General features: G+C 33.3%; 1 protein-coding gene across 3 annotated transcripts in view; it reads right to left on the bottom strand.

Annotated features, from left to right (window-relative positions):
• Positions 1 to 17,845, bottom strand: part of LRRIQ1 (leucine rich repeats and IQ motif containing 1) — a 304,399-nt gene that overhangs the window by 168,320 nt on the left and 118,234 nt on the right. For all 3 annotated transcript variants that reach the window (XM_082351784.1, XM_082351783.1, XM_082351785.1), the window contains exons 9-10: positions 12,781 to 12,933; positions 10,320 to 10,470 (exon numbers count right to left, since the gene is read on the bottom strand). In XM_082351784.1, the coding sequence (XP_082207910.1) occupies positions 10,320 to 10,470; positions 12,781 to 12,933 (304 nt within the window). The remainder of the gene's footprint in view (positions 1 to 10,319; positions 10,471 to 12,780; positions 12,934 to 17,845) is intronic.

Here is a 17,845-nt window from a genome sequence, read left to right as displayed (position 1 = left end):
TAATTCTCAAAGTGTGGGCCAGTGTCCCCATCCTGAGATACCTTTAAAGGTTCCATGGAGTCAAAACTACTTTCATAATAATTCTAAGAGGTTATTTGCCTTTTCCACTCCCATTTGCTCAAGAGTGTAGGGTGGAGTTATCCAGAGAACTACATGAGGTGTGATATTGTAGTAAATTGAACGCAGAAGGGAATACGGAAATCCAGCTGTCTCGTGTTAAGCTAGACATTAAAGAGATTTGCAAATATGTGTAACAATGAACCTTTTCTCACTATACCTTTTTGTTTAAAAAATACAGTTATTATTCTAAAACTGTTATGAATGCAAAGGCTTTATTATCTTAAACTTTGACTGAATACAAAAATGTTCTCTGTTTTTTCCTAATGCAGTAAATATTGATAGATATAACCCACATAAATGAAAGCTGTCTGAAGGAGGTCCGCAATAATTTTTAAGAGTGTTAGAAAGGTCCAGAGTCCAAAAAAAAGCTGGTTTGATTATGTCAGACACAGAAGACTAAGGCAGAAAACTTTTAATACAGTTGAAAAGTGACATTCAAAAATGATAAAATTGGTCAATTTAACAGAAACATATAACAGTTATAAATTTGTGTGCACCAAATATCATGGCCTCAAAAATATTTAAGTTAAAAAGAAAAACAAAAAAAAGCTATGAGAATGAAGATCTACAATCTACAAACATCATGGGAGTCATGTATATAACTTTTTCTCCAGGACTCTGCTAACATGACAAGTGCTCCACTTAATCAACAGGCAGTATTGCATAATCAATAATGAATAGGCTCTGAGGCAGGCAGTCCTGAATTTCAGTAACACATGCCTATTCGAAAACTAGCTATATGACTATAAGCAAGTTACTTAACTACTCTGATCCTTTGTTCCTTTTTTGTGGAGTGGGGGTGATTTAACATTATTGGGAGGATTAAAAATAATATTTTAAAGTAGCATTTACAACACTTTCACATGTTGGGTACTAAAAATGATAGTTATTGTTTCCTAACAATTATCCTCATAAAAACAAGGAGTTAAAAAACTGTAACTGTGGTGACCAAATAAGGCTTCAAAGAGATATGTTTGAGCTAAACCTTGAAGAAGGAATAGGATATTAATACATACTCAGAAAAGTCTATACACAACTGATTAAGCAGTAATTTGATCCAGTCAGTGCATTGGATCAAAAGGAGGAATCTAGGTGGGAAGGAAGTTAGAATAAATTGCCCTCCTTCTTCTTTTAATCTTAGAAATCCTTCGCTGTCAAATAAAGGATGAGAATTGAGCAAAACAGACTTACAGCAAGACTTACGTTAGAACATCCTTACTTCCTCAACATCTCTAAGAAAATAATTCTCTCCCTGTAAAAATTTCTGTTATTTCTTCTACTACCCATCTAAAACAAAACAAATAATAACCACAAAAATAGTCAAGAGTCTCTTTCAAAGGGCTTAAATATAATAAATATAAAGGATTGCTTAAATATTCTTGAGTTTACTGCTTCAATATATTCTTTATTAGCACTTTAAACGTTTCCTAGGTCCCACAAAATAAAATTGAAGCCAACTATGTTTATCCCTCAAAAGGCCATTGCCCATGGCAAAATTAGTATTTGGCTATACTTGCTACAAATATCTATTTCAAAGAATTCTTCCCACAGAAATGAGCCAACGGTCTAATAAAACATTCCTGCCACAGGGGAAAAGAACTCTCCTGTAAGGCACAGCAATACTAAAGATGTTGAATTAGGCTGGAGGTTTTCACTAAAAAAGTGTTTGGTAAAGGTCTACCTCCTTTAGCTGCTCAATGATTGCTATGTTTGACAGTTACGTACAAATATGCTGAGTTACACTTGAGATTTTCAATTTCAATGCCAAAGTCCTTCAGGATCATACAGGTTGTACGGAAAAAAGAATACTGAAACAGGAATCAGGAAATGTGGATTCTAGCCCCACCTCTGCCAGGAGTTAGATGAAAACTATGTGGGTCTGTTTTTCCATCTGTAAACTAAGAAGCCTAGACTGGCAGATCTGCAAAATCCCTTTCAGCTTTGTTCTAGGCATTGTGTTGCATTTCAAAACTAAAGAGTAAGCTAGCACCATCTAGTGGAATCCAAAGAATTCACTAAGTATATAATGAAAAACATTTCTGCAAGCAAAATATCTACAGCTTTATCTTATTTTACTTCATTATTTTTTCTAATGTTCCAATGACAACATTTGGCAGCAAGAATTAATCCAGGCACATTTCCCCTATGAGCCACGACATAGTAATCAAGCCTATGTGAAAATGTTGAATTATTCAATATCTTTCATACTTAGAATACTAGTTTCACTTTTCCAGAAAGCAGTATTATCTGAAAATAAAGCACCAGAAAAAACATCTCCTAGTATCTCTATTTACAATAATATTTTCTAGGGCTGTATTTATAAATTAATGATTTATAAATTGCTGGCATTAAAGATACTAACATCATACTTATTTTCATTTTTACCTAATAGTCAATAAAGGAAACATGGCAATTTACTCTTTTTCTCTTTCTCTCTATATCAATATCTATCAGTAGGATAATCTCAGTGGAAGTCAGGATAGTCATTTATTTTGTTTATTGCTGCATCCTCAGCAATATTCCAGTGCTGTGTTCTAGTGCCTGGAAAAGTGCTTCTACATAGTAGATGCTTAATAAATTGGCTCAATAATAAATTTATTAATGAATAAACCTTAAAATCATTATATATTTTTCAGCATAAAGACTTTGTAATACGGTGTAACAAAACAGTAATAATCTCAAATATTAAATGCGTATTTATGAGAGAGGCAATAGAATGAATCGATTAAAAAAATTGGTACCAGGATAGACTGCTGAGTTTCAAATCCTGGCTCTATCATTAACTAATGGTGTGATTTTAGACAACTTACTTAAACTTTCTATGTTTCAGCTTTCTTATCTGGGAAAAAAAAAAAGATTAAATAGTACCTAACTAATAACACTTATGTGAAAATAAAATGAGTTAATATGTATAAAGCACATGAAATACCTGGTGGTAAAAAAAAGTTATCTATTACTATATTTATTATACTTAAGTTGTATTTTTTCTATAAACACTTTGGTCATGCAGCATGGATTTTAAAAATTAGTTTAGTTTTAACATGTTTCTGCTAGAAAGTCAAGAAAATTCAGTATGTTTTGGGAGGAAAAAAGAAAACTAGATTATAACTTACAAATCACCTATTTTTCATTTGCTTTGGCTATTCATTAAAAAACTAAAGCAAAAATACTAACTCAAAATATGAAAGATTCCCCATAGGTAAAGTTTATAAATTTTAATGAACACTGTGGCAACATTCATTTAAGAAAAGTTTTCTCCATATTACTTATATAAAAAAAAATGTCTTACCAATTTTGCCTGAAATTTACTCATGGGAAATTTCAGGCAAAAGAAAGCAAGAAATATAACGAAGATAACAAACCCTAAAATTTAAACTGAAATCCACCCAAATTAAAGTGGGTGTGAGTGAGTTATAAAAGATAAAGATTCGTGTAACTTCAGGGAAAAAAACATTAAAAATTAAAAATTATAATAAAATCTCTTTTCCAATTAAAATAAATCCATCTTTAAAATCATCAACCTGAAGTGAATTTAAAGAGCTTAAAGCAATTATCTTGTGCGTTCAAAACATGCAAGAATAATGCCAGGTCAAGTAAAAATACTCTATAGTCAAAAACTTGCTGCCAAAATAGAACCAATTATAGAAAATAATATAAAAACGTATAAAGTATTCTTTAAATGACTACAAAATTTATATGACCATATATGCCCAATATAATAGTTTATTTTTTGCTACATTTGACTAGAAAATAATCTGTACCTCAATATGTAATACATCTTAAGGACATCATTTTGAATTATATTTTAAATTAATATTTCAGTTATGATTAATAATAATAATTAAGACCATTTCTTTCTATAGTCACAGCACACAATATGTTTAAACATTAAAGAACTACTTTGTAACTTTCAATTTATAGAATTAAATTTTAAACTATTACTTTAAAAGAGTATATTTCACATTGTGTTTCTATTTCTACAGTTAACCAGTTTAATTAGAATGGAAAACATTCAGCAAATTATTTCAAATAAAGTGCCTTAAAGAGAGTGATAGAGTTGCTATTTTCAGTCACTAAATGCAAAGAAAGTAAAAAATGTACACTAATGTTTTCTAATAAAAAGAGTAATTAGAGTTAACATTGAGAATTAACTACTGCAATAATATAGCTTAGTTAGAATTAGGAACAAATTAAACTCGAAACTACAAATGTAGAATATTTGGTATTGCTTCCAATTTTATTTCACCTCCTTAAGAAATATTATAGCATGGAATAGTGACTTATTAACTTATAAACACAAATCTATCTTTGTGCCCCTTCATAAGAGTTCTTAGCATCAATATATCATTGAAAGACAAAATCTATGCTTTTCACTTAACTCAACCAGAATCTCTGTAAGCAGTTTCTGAAGATGAAAAACAGACTCCAACTGGTCTTCCGAAAATCTACTTTCCCATGTATACTCTTCTCACACTCAATAAATACAGTGTTTTCATTGTACCCAACAGACAGCAAAGATGTCTTTTACCTTGTTTGCTGAGAGTGTACTACATAGAGATACCTCAGGTACATCAATGAATAACATGGCAGTTTTCACATAAGTCTTGCAGATATACTATCCCAGGAAATCCGCTGACTACAAAAAATCCCATACAGCACTGTTGGCAATGAAAATGAAGTGAATGGGAGTTCAAGCATTTCTTCTTACAAACAGCCTTTTTCTTTTTTTTCAAGCTTGCTTCAGTGAGTACCAATAAAGTAACATACATTATCAGTGTACTTGCCTTCATTCCAACAACAACAAAATTATTTCTGTTATGTATTTTAAATTAAAATTTTAAATAAAAACTTTGTATCAAAAGTATCAGTATTTCCATATGGGAGAAGTCATGAGTGGTCCCAAAGCAGGCAGCACAGACACATAGACAAATAAACATATTAAAGAACATTATACATTACATTTTAGAAATTATGCCTTGAAATGTTTGCAAAACAAAAGCTTGCTTTGTGAAAACCACTATATTTTTCCCATATTAAAAAAAAAAAAAAAATGGGGACTTCCCTGGTGGTGCAGTGGTTAAGAATCCACCTGCCAGGGCAGGGGACACGGGTTCGAGTCCTGGTCCGGGAAGATCTCACATGCCACGGAGCAACTAAGCCTGTGCACCACAACTACTGAGCCTGTGCTCTAGAGCCTGCAAGACACAACTACTGAGCCCGCGTGCCACAGTTAATGAAGCCCGCGTGCCTAGAGCCCATGCTCCGCAACAAGAGAAGCCACCGCAATGAGAAACCCGCGCACCTGCAACAAAGAGTAGCCCCCGCTCACCGCAACTAGAGAAAGCCCGCGCACAGCAACGAAGACCCAACACAGCCAAGAATAAATAAATAAATAAATAAATTTATATTTTTAAAAAAGGGAGTTGATGGTGACTGATTAGACCCAATTCTCCCCAAACCTCCTCCAGAAATTCATAAAGTGCAGCAAAGAAATCAAAATACCCACAACCTATCCTTCCATTGCAAATGGGAGATAAAGAAATCACAAGCTAAATTTCTTTCTAAGTGGGATAATAAGTATCCAGGATCAACGCAATCCAGGCTGAATCGACACTCGTACAGAGGAAATCCTACAGAAACTGAACGGATAAGTAAAAACTGGAGGTGCCCCAGGGGTGGAAGAACCCATTTATTGCCTCCCTCCAGAAAGAGAGAGCATCATCCTGAGTGGGATGACAGTACTGAGACCAAGTATATGAATTAAATTAATAAATGCAAATGGCCATGGTCTATATGAGAGAAAAACATTTAAGCTTGGATCAAAAAATAAAACCCAAATCCATGCTGTATACAAGTACATACCTAAAACAAAGTGATTCAGAAATGTTAAAAAGTTTTTTTAGATTAGGCAAATACAAACAAAATGAAACCATGTAAGACAAGGTAGAATTCAGTCACAAAAGCATTAAAGAGACAAAGAACGGAACTTAAAATTTTCAAGGCTGAAATTCACAATAAAGATAACACAGTTAAGAATATCTGTATAAAGCATGGAGCAACATTCATAACACAGAAACAAAAGGATGTACACAAAGAAATAGGCTGATTAAGAACAGATACACAGCTCGGTGCTTTGTGACCACCTAGAGGGGTGGGATAAGGAGGGTGGGAGGGAGGGAGACACAAGAGGGAAGAGATATGGGAACATATGTATATGTATAACTGATTCACTTTGTTATAAAGCAGAAACTAACACACCATTGTAAAGCAATTATACTCCAATAAAGATGTTAAAAAAAAAAAAGAAAAGAACAGATACATTCAATCTAGCTCAACTCCTTCAGTCCAAGGTAAATCACATACACATTTAAGACCTAAAATAAAAGATCACTAATGTAGATCTTAAAGATGAAAATATATACTTTATATTCCAACAAAAAACAACAACCTTCTTTTCAAGTGCACATGAAACATTCCTGAAAATTAACCACATATTAGAAAACCACAAGTTTCAAAAAGCAGATATGGCACAAAAATAATTCTCTGACTATAATGCAATAAAACTAGAAAAAATAACAACAAAAATGGCCTTTCCATATGGAAATTTAAAATTTTAGGTAAAAGATAAAATACATCATATAATTGTAGAACAGACAAAAATACCTATACCTTATTCAGAAGTTACAGACTAAGCACTGCTCAGAGTAAAATGTATAGACTTAAGTACTTATGTCAACAAGAGTGAAAAATGATAAATAAATTACAAATTTAACTTAAAAATAGAAAAGAACAACATAATAAACAGAAGAAAAGCAAAAAAAAACAAAAAACAAAAAACTCTGCCATTAACATGTATTAATGGTAGGAGTGCAAAGTGGTACAACCCACATAAAGTGTGTCTGGCAGTATCTTCCTAGATTAAAGATGTCCTTTGCCCCCCCCCCCAAGTATATATATATATCAGGAAACTAACCTAAAGATATATCTGATAAAGTATGAAATGACATAGGTATCAGGTTAGTCATGATGGCAGTGTGGAAGATTGTAAACCATCCATTGTCCATCAACCAGGGACCAGTGGAATAAACTCTAGTGCATACACACAACTGAATACTATCAAGCCATAGAAAAAGAATGCTATGAACTCCATATATGTTGTAAAATGAAAAAGAGCAAGATAAAGAACAGTACTTAAAATATTCTATATTTTGTGAAAGAATTAGCATATATACATATATTTCTTAGATATATGTATATGTATGTATATTTACAAACACACATATATCACATATGTGATACACATGTATTATACACATATATACATAAGTATCTGTATATAAAAGTAGATGGGATAACAGTGAAATGAAAAAGGATGAAAGCACAATCTCTTTGAGTCTTCTTAAATGTAGTCTGTAGAAACATATATCTGTCTTACATCTCAAAAATAAAACTGAATCAAAGGGAAAAGTGAACTAATTATATTTCAAATTCATAACATAATCACAAAGATAAAATACTTCAAGTGAGCACATCACTTTGGGGGACAAAGTGTAAGGGCCAAAAGAAATGCAAAAAAAAATCTCAAAATTAATTTAGAAGTTTTCTTCTAAATACTTCTAAAATGCTTCTAATACTGGCATTGTTGTTTTGAAACTATTTTATGGCTATTATAATCCATAGCAAATAGTTATGTTAGTTTGGGTATCAACCAAGGACTACAGTGGAAGAGAAAATAACACAACTATAAAGTTCAAAAAGTAAATTTGGAGATATCAATATTTGATATCTTCAATCAAATTCACAGGACTGGACAATTTGAGTATCAAGCAGTATAATAAGAAGAGAGACTGAAATATTCTATATTATAAAATTCTATGAGTTCATAAGAACACTAAGAAAGAGAGAAGAGCAGAGAGAGAGAGAAAAGTGCAAAAGCAAAACAAAATAAATGAAACAAAGAAAATTCATTTGACACCACTGAAAGTAATGACCTTACTGTAAAAGTCTATCAATATAAAGGTAGGCATTTATTCCTGTCTTTCCTCTTACGAATGATTCCAAGGTAACCAAATAGTTATTAAATAAATGATTCCAGTTTTTAAAACGTGGAAGGAATGTTCAAATTAGAAAACTCATTTTTTGTATCCCCCTCTGCATTAATTGATTCAGGCCACATTAATCAATGGATGAAAGCATTAGATAAAAGGTTCGTGGGAAACTTTATAGTGGAACGTTTAGGCTATCACTCACATACCCAACATGCAACTGTAGCATCATTAAAAGCAAATAATCACTGTATGACTCCTGACGTAAGGCAATACGAAGCACAGAGCAACCCCTATGAAAAAATTCCTGCCAAAAAAGACTAAATTTTAATTAACTCAAGCCTGTTGCACTAGCTTTCATTTACAGGACATGAAATATTTATAGGCATAGTGAAACAATTTTAATACACTAAAAGGAAGTAAATGGACAAACCCAAAATGTGGGACACTGTATAGGACAATTAACATAGGTTTTGCAACAAATCAATGGCATGGAGGAAAAAAAGTGGAAGGACTACTACAGATTAGATAGGACTTCAGACACCTATGTAAATGCAATATGTGGTCATTGTTTGTGTTATGATTCAAACAAGCCCTGATAATTGTAAGAAAATAAGGAAATTTGGATTATGGATTATCAGTTGATAGAAGGAATCACTATTAATTTTATTAGGCAACACAATGCATTGTGGTTAAGTAAGAAAGGACCATATTATTAAAAACCATCTCCTGAGGTATGAAAGGATGAAACTTTATGATTTGGGGATTTGTTTTAAAAAAGAAAAAATACAATAAAAAACAAAACAGTAATGATGGACCAAATGTTGAATATAGTATATGGAATCTCCATGTATTCATTTTGTAAATGTTTGAAATGTTCAACAATAAAAAAATGAAAGAAAAAACAAAATATTATATAGGCAAACAAATAAAATTAATATCAAGAAGGCGTAGGTAGAACCAGGCCTAAACACAGAAAGCAGGCTTACTTCTACTCCTCCACCTGTTCCCATCCCATTTCGTGATATTTCAGTCCAGATCACATTTCCTAACCACCATAGGATGGAGAAGGTGGAAAGAATGTACCTTCTGGGGGTCCAATAATTTAAGCCATTAATAGTATACCAGAGTAATGTTTTTATCTAGTTCATTATTTTTTGCCAATCATTGATTATTGATTATTGATTAACCATCATTTAAGCCCTTATCAAGTCCCTTGAGAATCTCACAAGTTAAATTTAAAAAAAACCAAACAAACAGAATTTTAAGCCAGGTATTAAAAAACATGAGATTTTTATTTTAGACTTACCACACTGGAGATGTATAGAAGTGAGTTGAAGCTGAATTTCAGTGGGCAGAAGAGGGAAGTTGGGTAGTAAGAAGTGAGAGCAAGAACAGAACACTCTTTCACAAGACTTGACAACAAGAGGAAGAGAGATGAGGCAATGGACGGCAAGAGGAAGAATCTGACATGAGAAAGGTGATAAATGATGGAGGAAGGTACCAGAGGAGAATGACAGGTATATTTACGGAAAATAGAAGGGCTGGTCTTAAATAAGAAAAGACATTTTCATCACTGAATTTTATGGATTACAAAGAATAAGGATGGAAACGCTATTGATATATAGATATACAGACAGACAGATGGAGAGACAAAGATGATTAGGGAGATTCAAACTGATAAACTCTTTCTCTTATGTGGTATTAGTAGCCTTACCTAAAGAAGGAAAGGTTAGTACAAGTGATGTATGTAGGTGAGGAGAGTAGTGTCATACCAGGAAACAGTTATGACAGTTGCTGAGAAGTATAGAAAGCATAGGGTCCATAAAAATATGATGGCAACAAACTAGGGTATTATATTCTTCAGTAGAGTTCAGATCACTATTGGTTATAAGAAAAGGAACAGGGAGGTGAATATACTAATTTAAGGAGCTACTAACAACCACCCATTTGCCAGTGGTGGGAGCATATTCCTTTTATATATATTAAAACTAATTTTGTTTCCTTCATAAATCTGGATAAAAGATTAAATAAGTATGGCTTGGATAAAATAAGCAAATTAGAGATGGTGGCCTATTCTCAAAAATGAATAAATGAAACAAAATATAATAATGAGAAATAAATGTCAATATATTTAAATTCCACTGTTCTCACCAATTCGAGTGATTTTATTATGTGAAAGTTCAAGATTTTGGATATTAGTGCAGCCATCCAAACCACGGAAAGAAGTCAGTTGATTTTTATTAAGAAGAACAACACAGAGATTTTCCAAATTTTCACAGCTGATAGTCTCAATATTGTTTTCCTAAAACAAAGAACAAATGTAATTAGTTTTATTTCAATGGATAATTAATGAAACATTTAAAGCTTGCAAAAAGAGGGAAGATGAGATATATGATCTTTAAATGAATATCTAAATCCCTAACTTTTAAGATAACTATGTAGAGTGTTATACTATCTAGATGAAAATACTAAGTAACCAAATAAATGATTTTGTATTTATTAATAATCTTTTAAAATCTAGAAAACACAGAGGATCGTATAACAAGATATTTCAAACTATCTAAATGAACAAGAGTGAGCATTTGGTCATAGTTGCTAAAAAACTTATTTTAAAGAAACCAAACATGGAAAATTTTGAAATCTCCCCATTTCCCTTCCTCAGTCCCTTTTGCTATCTTTCCCTCCAAAGAATACCAATACCATGAATTAGGTATATATCTCATGTACAGATTTATACTTTTACTAAACATACACATCTCTGCAATACATAATATTGGTCTCAATGTCAAGATCATATGTCACGGATGCAACAGCAATTCTCTTCTTTTAAGATTTCAGAAAGATAAATGGGCTTCTAAGAATCTTAATGGTGTAGTCCTACAATGTCCTTCTCAAAAATATGAATATAGCCTTTGTCTAATGGAGTAAACTTAATAAGAAGCATAGGAAACACAAAGTTTGAAAAGAAAATCATATTGGTGGAAGCACAGTCAGTTTGAATTGAAAATAATATAATCTAAAATAAAAATAAAACTCTAGCACACCACCCCCCCAATCTTCTACGAGAAAGAAACATTGAGAAAAATTCTCAGCTGCAAAACAGGGCACTTCTTATGGAAAAGAAAGTATGCCTTTGGGGATTCCCTGGTGGTGCAGTGGTTAAGAATCCACCTACCAATGCAGGGGACATGGGTTCGAGCCCTGGTCCGGGAAGATCCCACATGCCACAGAGCAACTAAGCCCGTGCATCACAAGTACTGAGCCTGTGCTCTAGAGCCTGCGAGCCACAACTACTGAGCCTGTGTGTTGCAACTACTGAAGCCCACGCACCTAGAGCCCGTGCTCCACAATGAGAAGCCACTGCAATGAGAAGCCCGCACACCACAATGAAGAGTAGCCCCTGCTCGCCGCAACTAGAGAAAGCCCACACTCAGCAATGAAGAACCAACGCAGCCAAAAATAAATAAATAAATAAATAAATGGGAAAAAAAAAAAGAAAGTATGTCTTGAGAATGGAGTTAAAAGCCTAGTGGGCTGAACCAAGAGTCACAGAGACCGATTTCCATGGAGCAGAACCAAGTCCTTATTAATAACTGATGGTAGTTTCTTAGCTATGGACCAGGGACTGCCATGAGCTTCTTCTTTTCTCCCATATTGAATGGTAACAACTCTTGTAATTAATCAAGTCCTGTCTCACCACTGTATGTGGGTGTGGGGGAGGGAGGGAAGACAACTTTTCCTTTAACTTCATAGATCTCTGAGTTGAAAGAACTTTCTCTGAGCAGATCATCTCCACTTGGATCTGATTTAGATGAGAAGATTCTGTGCTCAAGTCTGAGTCTGATGCCATGAGTTAATGAGACTCTGGGGTCTTTGGGACATGAGTCCTTTTGCATACGGGAACGATGTGACTCATTAGGAGCCAGGGGGCAGACTGCAGGAGATTGTTACTTTGTAAGCAGTTCCAATAAACCTCACAACCCAATATTCACACATCCACATATTCCCCTCCCACATGAACTGAAAGCTCAGCCAACAGAACACAAGCTAGCATGATGCCAGCAGATGCTTGATAAGCACTTCATATTGAAGCTTGTCTTTTTGGAAAGCTCGCCCTTTTAAGATTCCCAAGAAAGCACAGAGAGAGAGAGAAATTCCAAACTCCCAAGGCACCAGACATGTAAAAGAAGGCATTTTGGACATTCCAGCCCCAGCTGCAAATTACATAAGAGACGCAGGCAACACGGTATGAAGCAGATGAAATGCCCAGATAAGTCTGGCCTCAATTCATGGCCCACAGAACTGTGAGTAAATAAAGTGGTTGCTGTTTTTAATTAACTAAATAATGTGGTCATTTGTTATGCAGCAAAAAGTAACAAAACAATAACTATATCATCTGCAAGTAGAGATAATTTCCAGGTCATACCATCTAATCACCTTCCCTGTATGGTTCTCACAAATTTTGGTCCTTGATCTCTTTTAGACCCTGAGTTATAGGTTACTTTAGTAAACGTTTCTTCAAAATTGTCATTTCTTAAAATGTACACCTGAATTACACCTTACTCCACTTTATATTTTATTATAAAATAAATATTGAGAACATAGGACATACCTGTGCATCAATGTACTTTAACTTTTTGCAGTTACTCAGGCTGTGCAAAGAGGTTAATCCACAGCGCCGAAGAGACAGAAACTGAAGATTTGTACACTCTGCCAGTGTGGAGAGACTACAACCTGGCAAACCTTGAAATGTTACTGTTGTAACCTAGAGAATTCAAGAAAATTGGAACACATAACATTATCTAACTATAATGAATATAAACTATACTAGCCTTGCAAAATTGTTTTAAAAACTTCATTTAAAAAAAGTAATGCTATATATTGAAACCTACATTTATTAACAACTCAATTTCATTTAAGCTATCTGGCCATTTTGCCAATTTTGTTCCCCTCATAGAAAGACAAAATAATGCAGTCATTCATGACCAATTCAAGTTCAAAACTAATATGCATAGAAGCAATAATAATGTAATCATTTATTAGTTCACTCCTTGATTTTTCACCAAATTCATTTTCCTTGTTTTTCATGTCCCTTGGCATTATTTTCAGGATCGCACTATATAAATGTTTAAGATCTGTGTTTGACAGTATCTTAGGGATACCTGGATAGTACCAGAGCCACAACAGGTCAGGGGATAGATTTTATATCCAACCTGCCATGCTTCAACTAGAATACCTTAGCTATCTTCCAAAAAAAAAAGCAAGTTTAACTGAGAAGAGATATTATAGAACCTGTAATAAGTAGAAGCATGCAATAATAATTGAACCATGCAATAAAAACAGCATTCTATTATGTCTTCTGTGTTATAAAGGTATGAATCATTCCGTACTACTGAATAATGTAATATACCCAGCGCATATAGAATCTGCAGTATAAAAAATCATGAATAGTTCTTAACATACATTTACAACATTTCTTATTATTGAGATATTACTGTGGACTCAATACTTCCTTTTTTCCTAAGGTACTTTTCTCTTTTTAAGTCTTTTCAACTAAAGAAAATTCAATATCAAAGAATGTATTCAACTTTATGGTATGCATATTAAGGACTACACTTAGAGTTCTACAAGAATATGTCAGATAGAAATATTTTGAGATTACTGAAAAGCACTCCACTTATTAAACTCAAGAGTTCTCACCTAAGTAAAATTGGCACAGTAATAATGTAATAATATGTTGGTTCTTCACCATAATTGAGTCCGTGCACTGAAATAACTATATAAGCTAAATTGCTTTATAGTAAAAATACTTTCATACTGCCACGTCACAAGTCCTAAGGCCAGGTTTCCCATGTACTGAATAACAATTCTAAAATGATTAGCTTTATAATATATATCATACTAGCGTATGTCTTACTCAAAAGAAATTTTTTAAATGTTTTATTGAAATTGAAAGCATTATTACTTCAAAAAACCTGGAAAAAGTATAAAATTCTTAAGTGCAGTAACTCCTCTTCATGTGAAATATTTCCTGTGCATTAAAGTTTTACATTTACATATTTATGTACGTAAATGGGAAGACCATATGTTCATGGAGACAGAAGGGATTAGTCTACTCCTTGCTTTAAGTAGCAAAAGCAATAACTGATTATTTTTAAAACTTTGGGTGAATAAATGTTTCTAGTTTCATAATGATTTTAGGCATTTCTCAATTACTCATAATGTAAAACAACTTTTGAAACAAATTTCTTTTTTATAATTTTTCAGAAAGAAAAATATTAATCTACTTGTGTCAGGATAACTGCTGTGTAATGCCCACTTAATTTGTCCACAAAGAGATACTATAAATTCTGTAACTGGAAAACTGGCTCTATACTAAAAAACTGAACACATTATTTAGAACTGAGCACTTAAAAACTGAAAACCCTACAGCTGCAGCTTTATAGTAACAAATGCTGCTCTACCTTATAATTTATATTATCCTGCCTGATTTAATAATATGCTGCTTACAATCAACTATATAAGCACAATTAAGTTCTAGTTATGATGTGGCAACCTCTCTAATTTAATTACAGTACAGGAGTGACAGCTGCTGCAGTATCCTTGTTGATGGTGTCTACTTGTGAATATGAGGTATTTCATGGTACTTCCTCCTCCCTTTTATTAAACATTTAAAATTTTTCCTTATGATATAGCAATTTATTCTCTACTGCACTCTAGTTTTTTCCAAACATATGAGATCAAATAAACTTTTACATTAATCATTTTGATATATGCATGACAATAATCACATAAATAGAACTGCCTTATGCTCTAAAAATTAAGGTCAAATAGAATTAGTACTCACAGGTGTTCATTACTGCATGGTCAGCCTGATAAAAGAGCAACTGGGGCATAGTGGATGGTCACTAAATTCTTCTTAAATAACTAAACAAGTAAACTGTTTTAGCCCTATGGCAAAACTAAAATATAGCATTCATAGTTTCATTCCCTTACAAAGGGTAATATAAAAATATTTGGAAGATTAATATTTTGGGGCTCTCATGACTTGAAAATGAACTACTCCATCTATAGAAAACCTATGACTCATTCATTATATTTTGATAAAAGATCACAAATCAGTTTTCCACTTAATCGTCTATATTTCCCCAAATCCTTGACAGTTTTGGTAAATAAAATGACCTAAAATAGCTACAGATTTTTTATAGAGTTCACTCTCAGTTACTCTTGAGTTCAACCAAAGCAGTGTCAGTCATCTATGGTAAACTGTAATTACAAAAGTAATGAAAGCAATGACTGTTTTGCTTTATGTTCAGTGCCACAATCTCAAATCTATTCAACCTGGAGAAATAATATTGTTCAAAAAATCAGCGGCAAAGAGATTGACTCTGAGGTATGATTAGTGGCTTAAATGAATGAGAATATAACTTCAAGTAAATCATGTGCCATCACAACACCAGTTAATTACAATTTGCCTTGAATGAAGTGAGACATTCAGCCCCTAAAATGTTATCATCCATGCCATGTTTTAAAGCCATAGCAAAAAATCCTTAAGCTAGTGCCCTTCTTTTGTGGTTCCTATTTAAGGCAAGTTACCATTAGTAGCAAAATGCCCAAAATGAAAGAAAAATGAATTAGTTAAAGCATTCAACTAGGAAAAAGAAAACTATGTTAGTTGTCAATAATCACTTCTCTTCAATCATATGCTTTTGGGATATTATTCCATATAGTAGATGATCCAGCATTTTCAATGTTATAACATATTTGATGAAAGAGGCTATTAAGCAGCCCTCAAAAATCCATTTGCCTTTCTCTTCAGATGTTTGAGATCCACATTTGACAATGACTATCATATATGTTAGGAGCATAAGACCAGATTCTCTACATACGGTATTTTAAAAAGTCAACAATCCTATAAAGTAGGTATTGCTCTTCCCAGTTTACAGAAGACAAAACTGAGGCTCAGAAAGGGAAAGGCCAAACACTTTGCACAAGGTGACACAGCCAGTAAATGGCAGAAATAAAATTAGAACCCTGATCTTATTTGATACAGGGATTGTTAGTACTTTATTAAATTACACTCAAGTAATTTTTGTATTAATTTCATTTTTAATCAATACAACCTAGCTAAATTGTGAAGCTGATAATAATATGGAGATAAGATTAACATTCAGTTGGACTTCTTTTTCCATCCATTTATCCATCCTCCCACTCATCCATCTCACAGTCAAGTAATGAAAACCACTATTTGTCTGACAATAAATAAAGAAGTATGGACAAGAGGCAGACCTGAATCATGTCCTGAAGGCTCAAAGTGAGAGAGTAACATAAGCAAAATGAATTGATTACTGGGTGAAATTCCAGAAGAATAAATTTTTCTCTTCTAAAGGTTTACTCCAGAAGGACTTTACAAAGGTGGCAGATAATGACAAAGACGTGAAGCTAAGAGATTAGAAAATCAAAGTAAGAAAGTGAGTTCATGGGTCAGTGCAGTGGTGAATGAAGATACCACAATAAAAACCACCTCGCAAACAGTCATTACAAGATGGTTTTTATAACACTTCAGCCCTTATATGGCACATTCACTTATATTTTCATGTTTATACTGTATATTTGATGCTTCAAAGAAAAATTAAATGTTTGAAATAGTGGTTTGAGTAGTAGTCAAAGGATTACAGGGTCCTTTAGAACATTGCTGCTCAAATTAGTCCATGAACCAGCACCAACAGCATCACCCGGGGGCACTGTAAAAATGCAGTACGCTGCAGTTGATCACCAGACCTAAAGAATCCGAATCAACAGTTTAACAAATCCCCAGGTGATCTGTATACACATTACAGTTTGCAAGGTCTTGCTCTAACAAGTATAAGAAAAGGTTAATCCTCACTTTATGTAAATTGACAAGAGTTCTATACAAGGAACAGAGTGGGCAGAAGAAGAAACACCAAGGAGAAAGAGGTTCATGCATCTTAACTTCCTCAGCGCTCCTCTCACTGGACAAAACAGAGAACCACAACGCAAGAGAAGAGCACTACTGGTTTCTCTAACTATTGAAACAAATACTGTAGGCAAGAAGCTGTCACTCATGCCTAGCCCAAATAGCTATTCATGAAGAAAATTACTTTAAATAAAATGAAAGCGTTAGTATCTAATGTCATCCAGTCAGAAAGCCTGCAGCAACATCTTAGGTAAAGTAGGAAAAGAATGATTCCAGAGATAACATGGCCAAAGAAAAGAAATGTAGTAGAAGAGCTATTGAGAGATTTTATATGTAACTCTATAGGTTTGATAGATATGAAAACTACATTGCCTAGGGGGAAAAAATACACTTCAAAGTAGTTCTTGTTCTTTATACTACTTTTTCACATCCCAGAGATCTCTTTAAATCCTACCTTCTTGTTATTCTCTCACAGAATACCCTGAAATCTTATAGCAAATATCAAAATCTTCAGTAACGTATTTATGTGTATTTATTTTTTTAATGCCTTTTTGTCTACCAAAGTCAGATACATAAGGACAAAGACTGGGGTTTGTTTCTGTCCCTTTAATCTAACAATAAATATGGATTGATCATATTAGACAGATGAATATTTGCTGAGTGAATGAATCAAATAATGCATATGTAGTAATAAGAATGTTTCCTTTTCTAGGCATCTACCTATATCAAGAAACTAAAT

Source organism: Balaenoptera borealis (assembly GCF_965194805.1).
Source record: "Balaenoptera borealis genome assembly, chromosome: 13".
Classification (NCBI taxonomy): Eukaryota; Metazoa; Chordata; class Mammalia; order Artiodactyla; family Balaenopteridae; genus Balaenoptera; species Balaenoptera borealis.
This window is presented reverse-complemented; position numbering and strand designations above follow the sequence as displayed.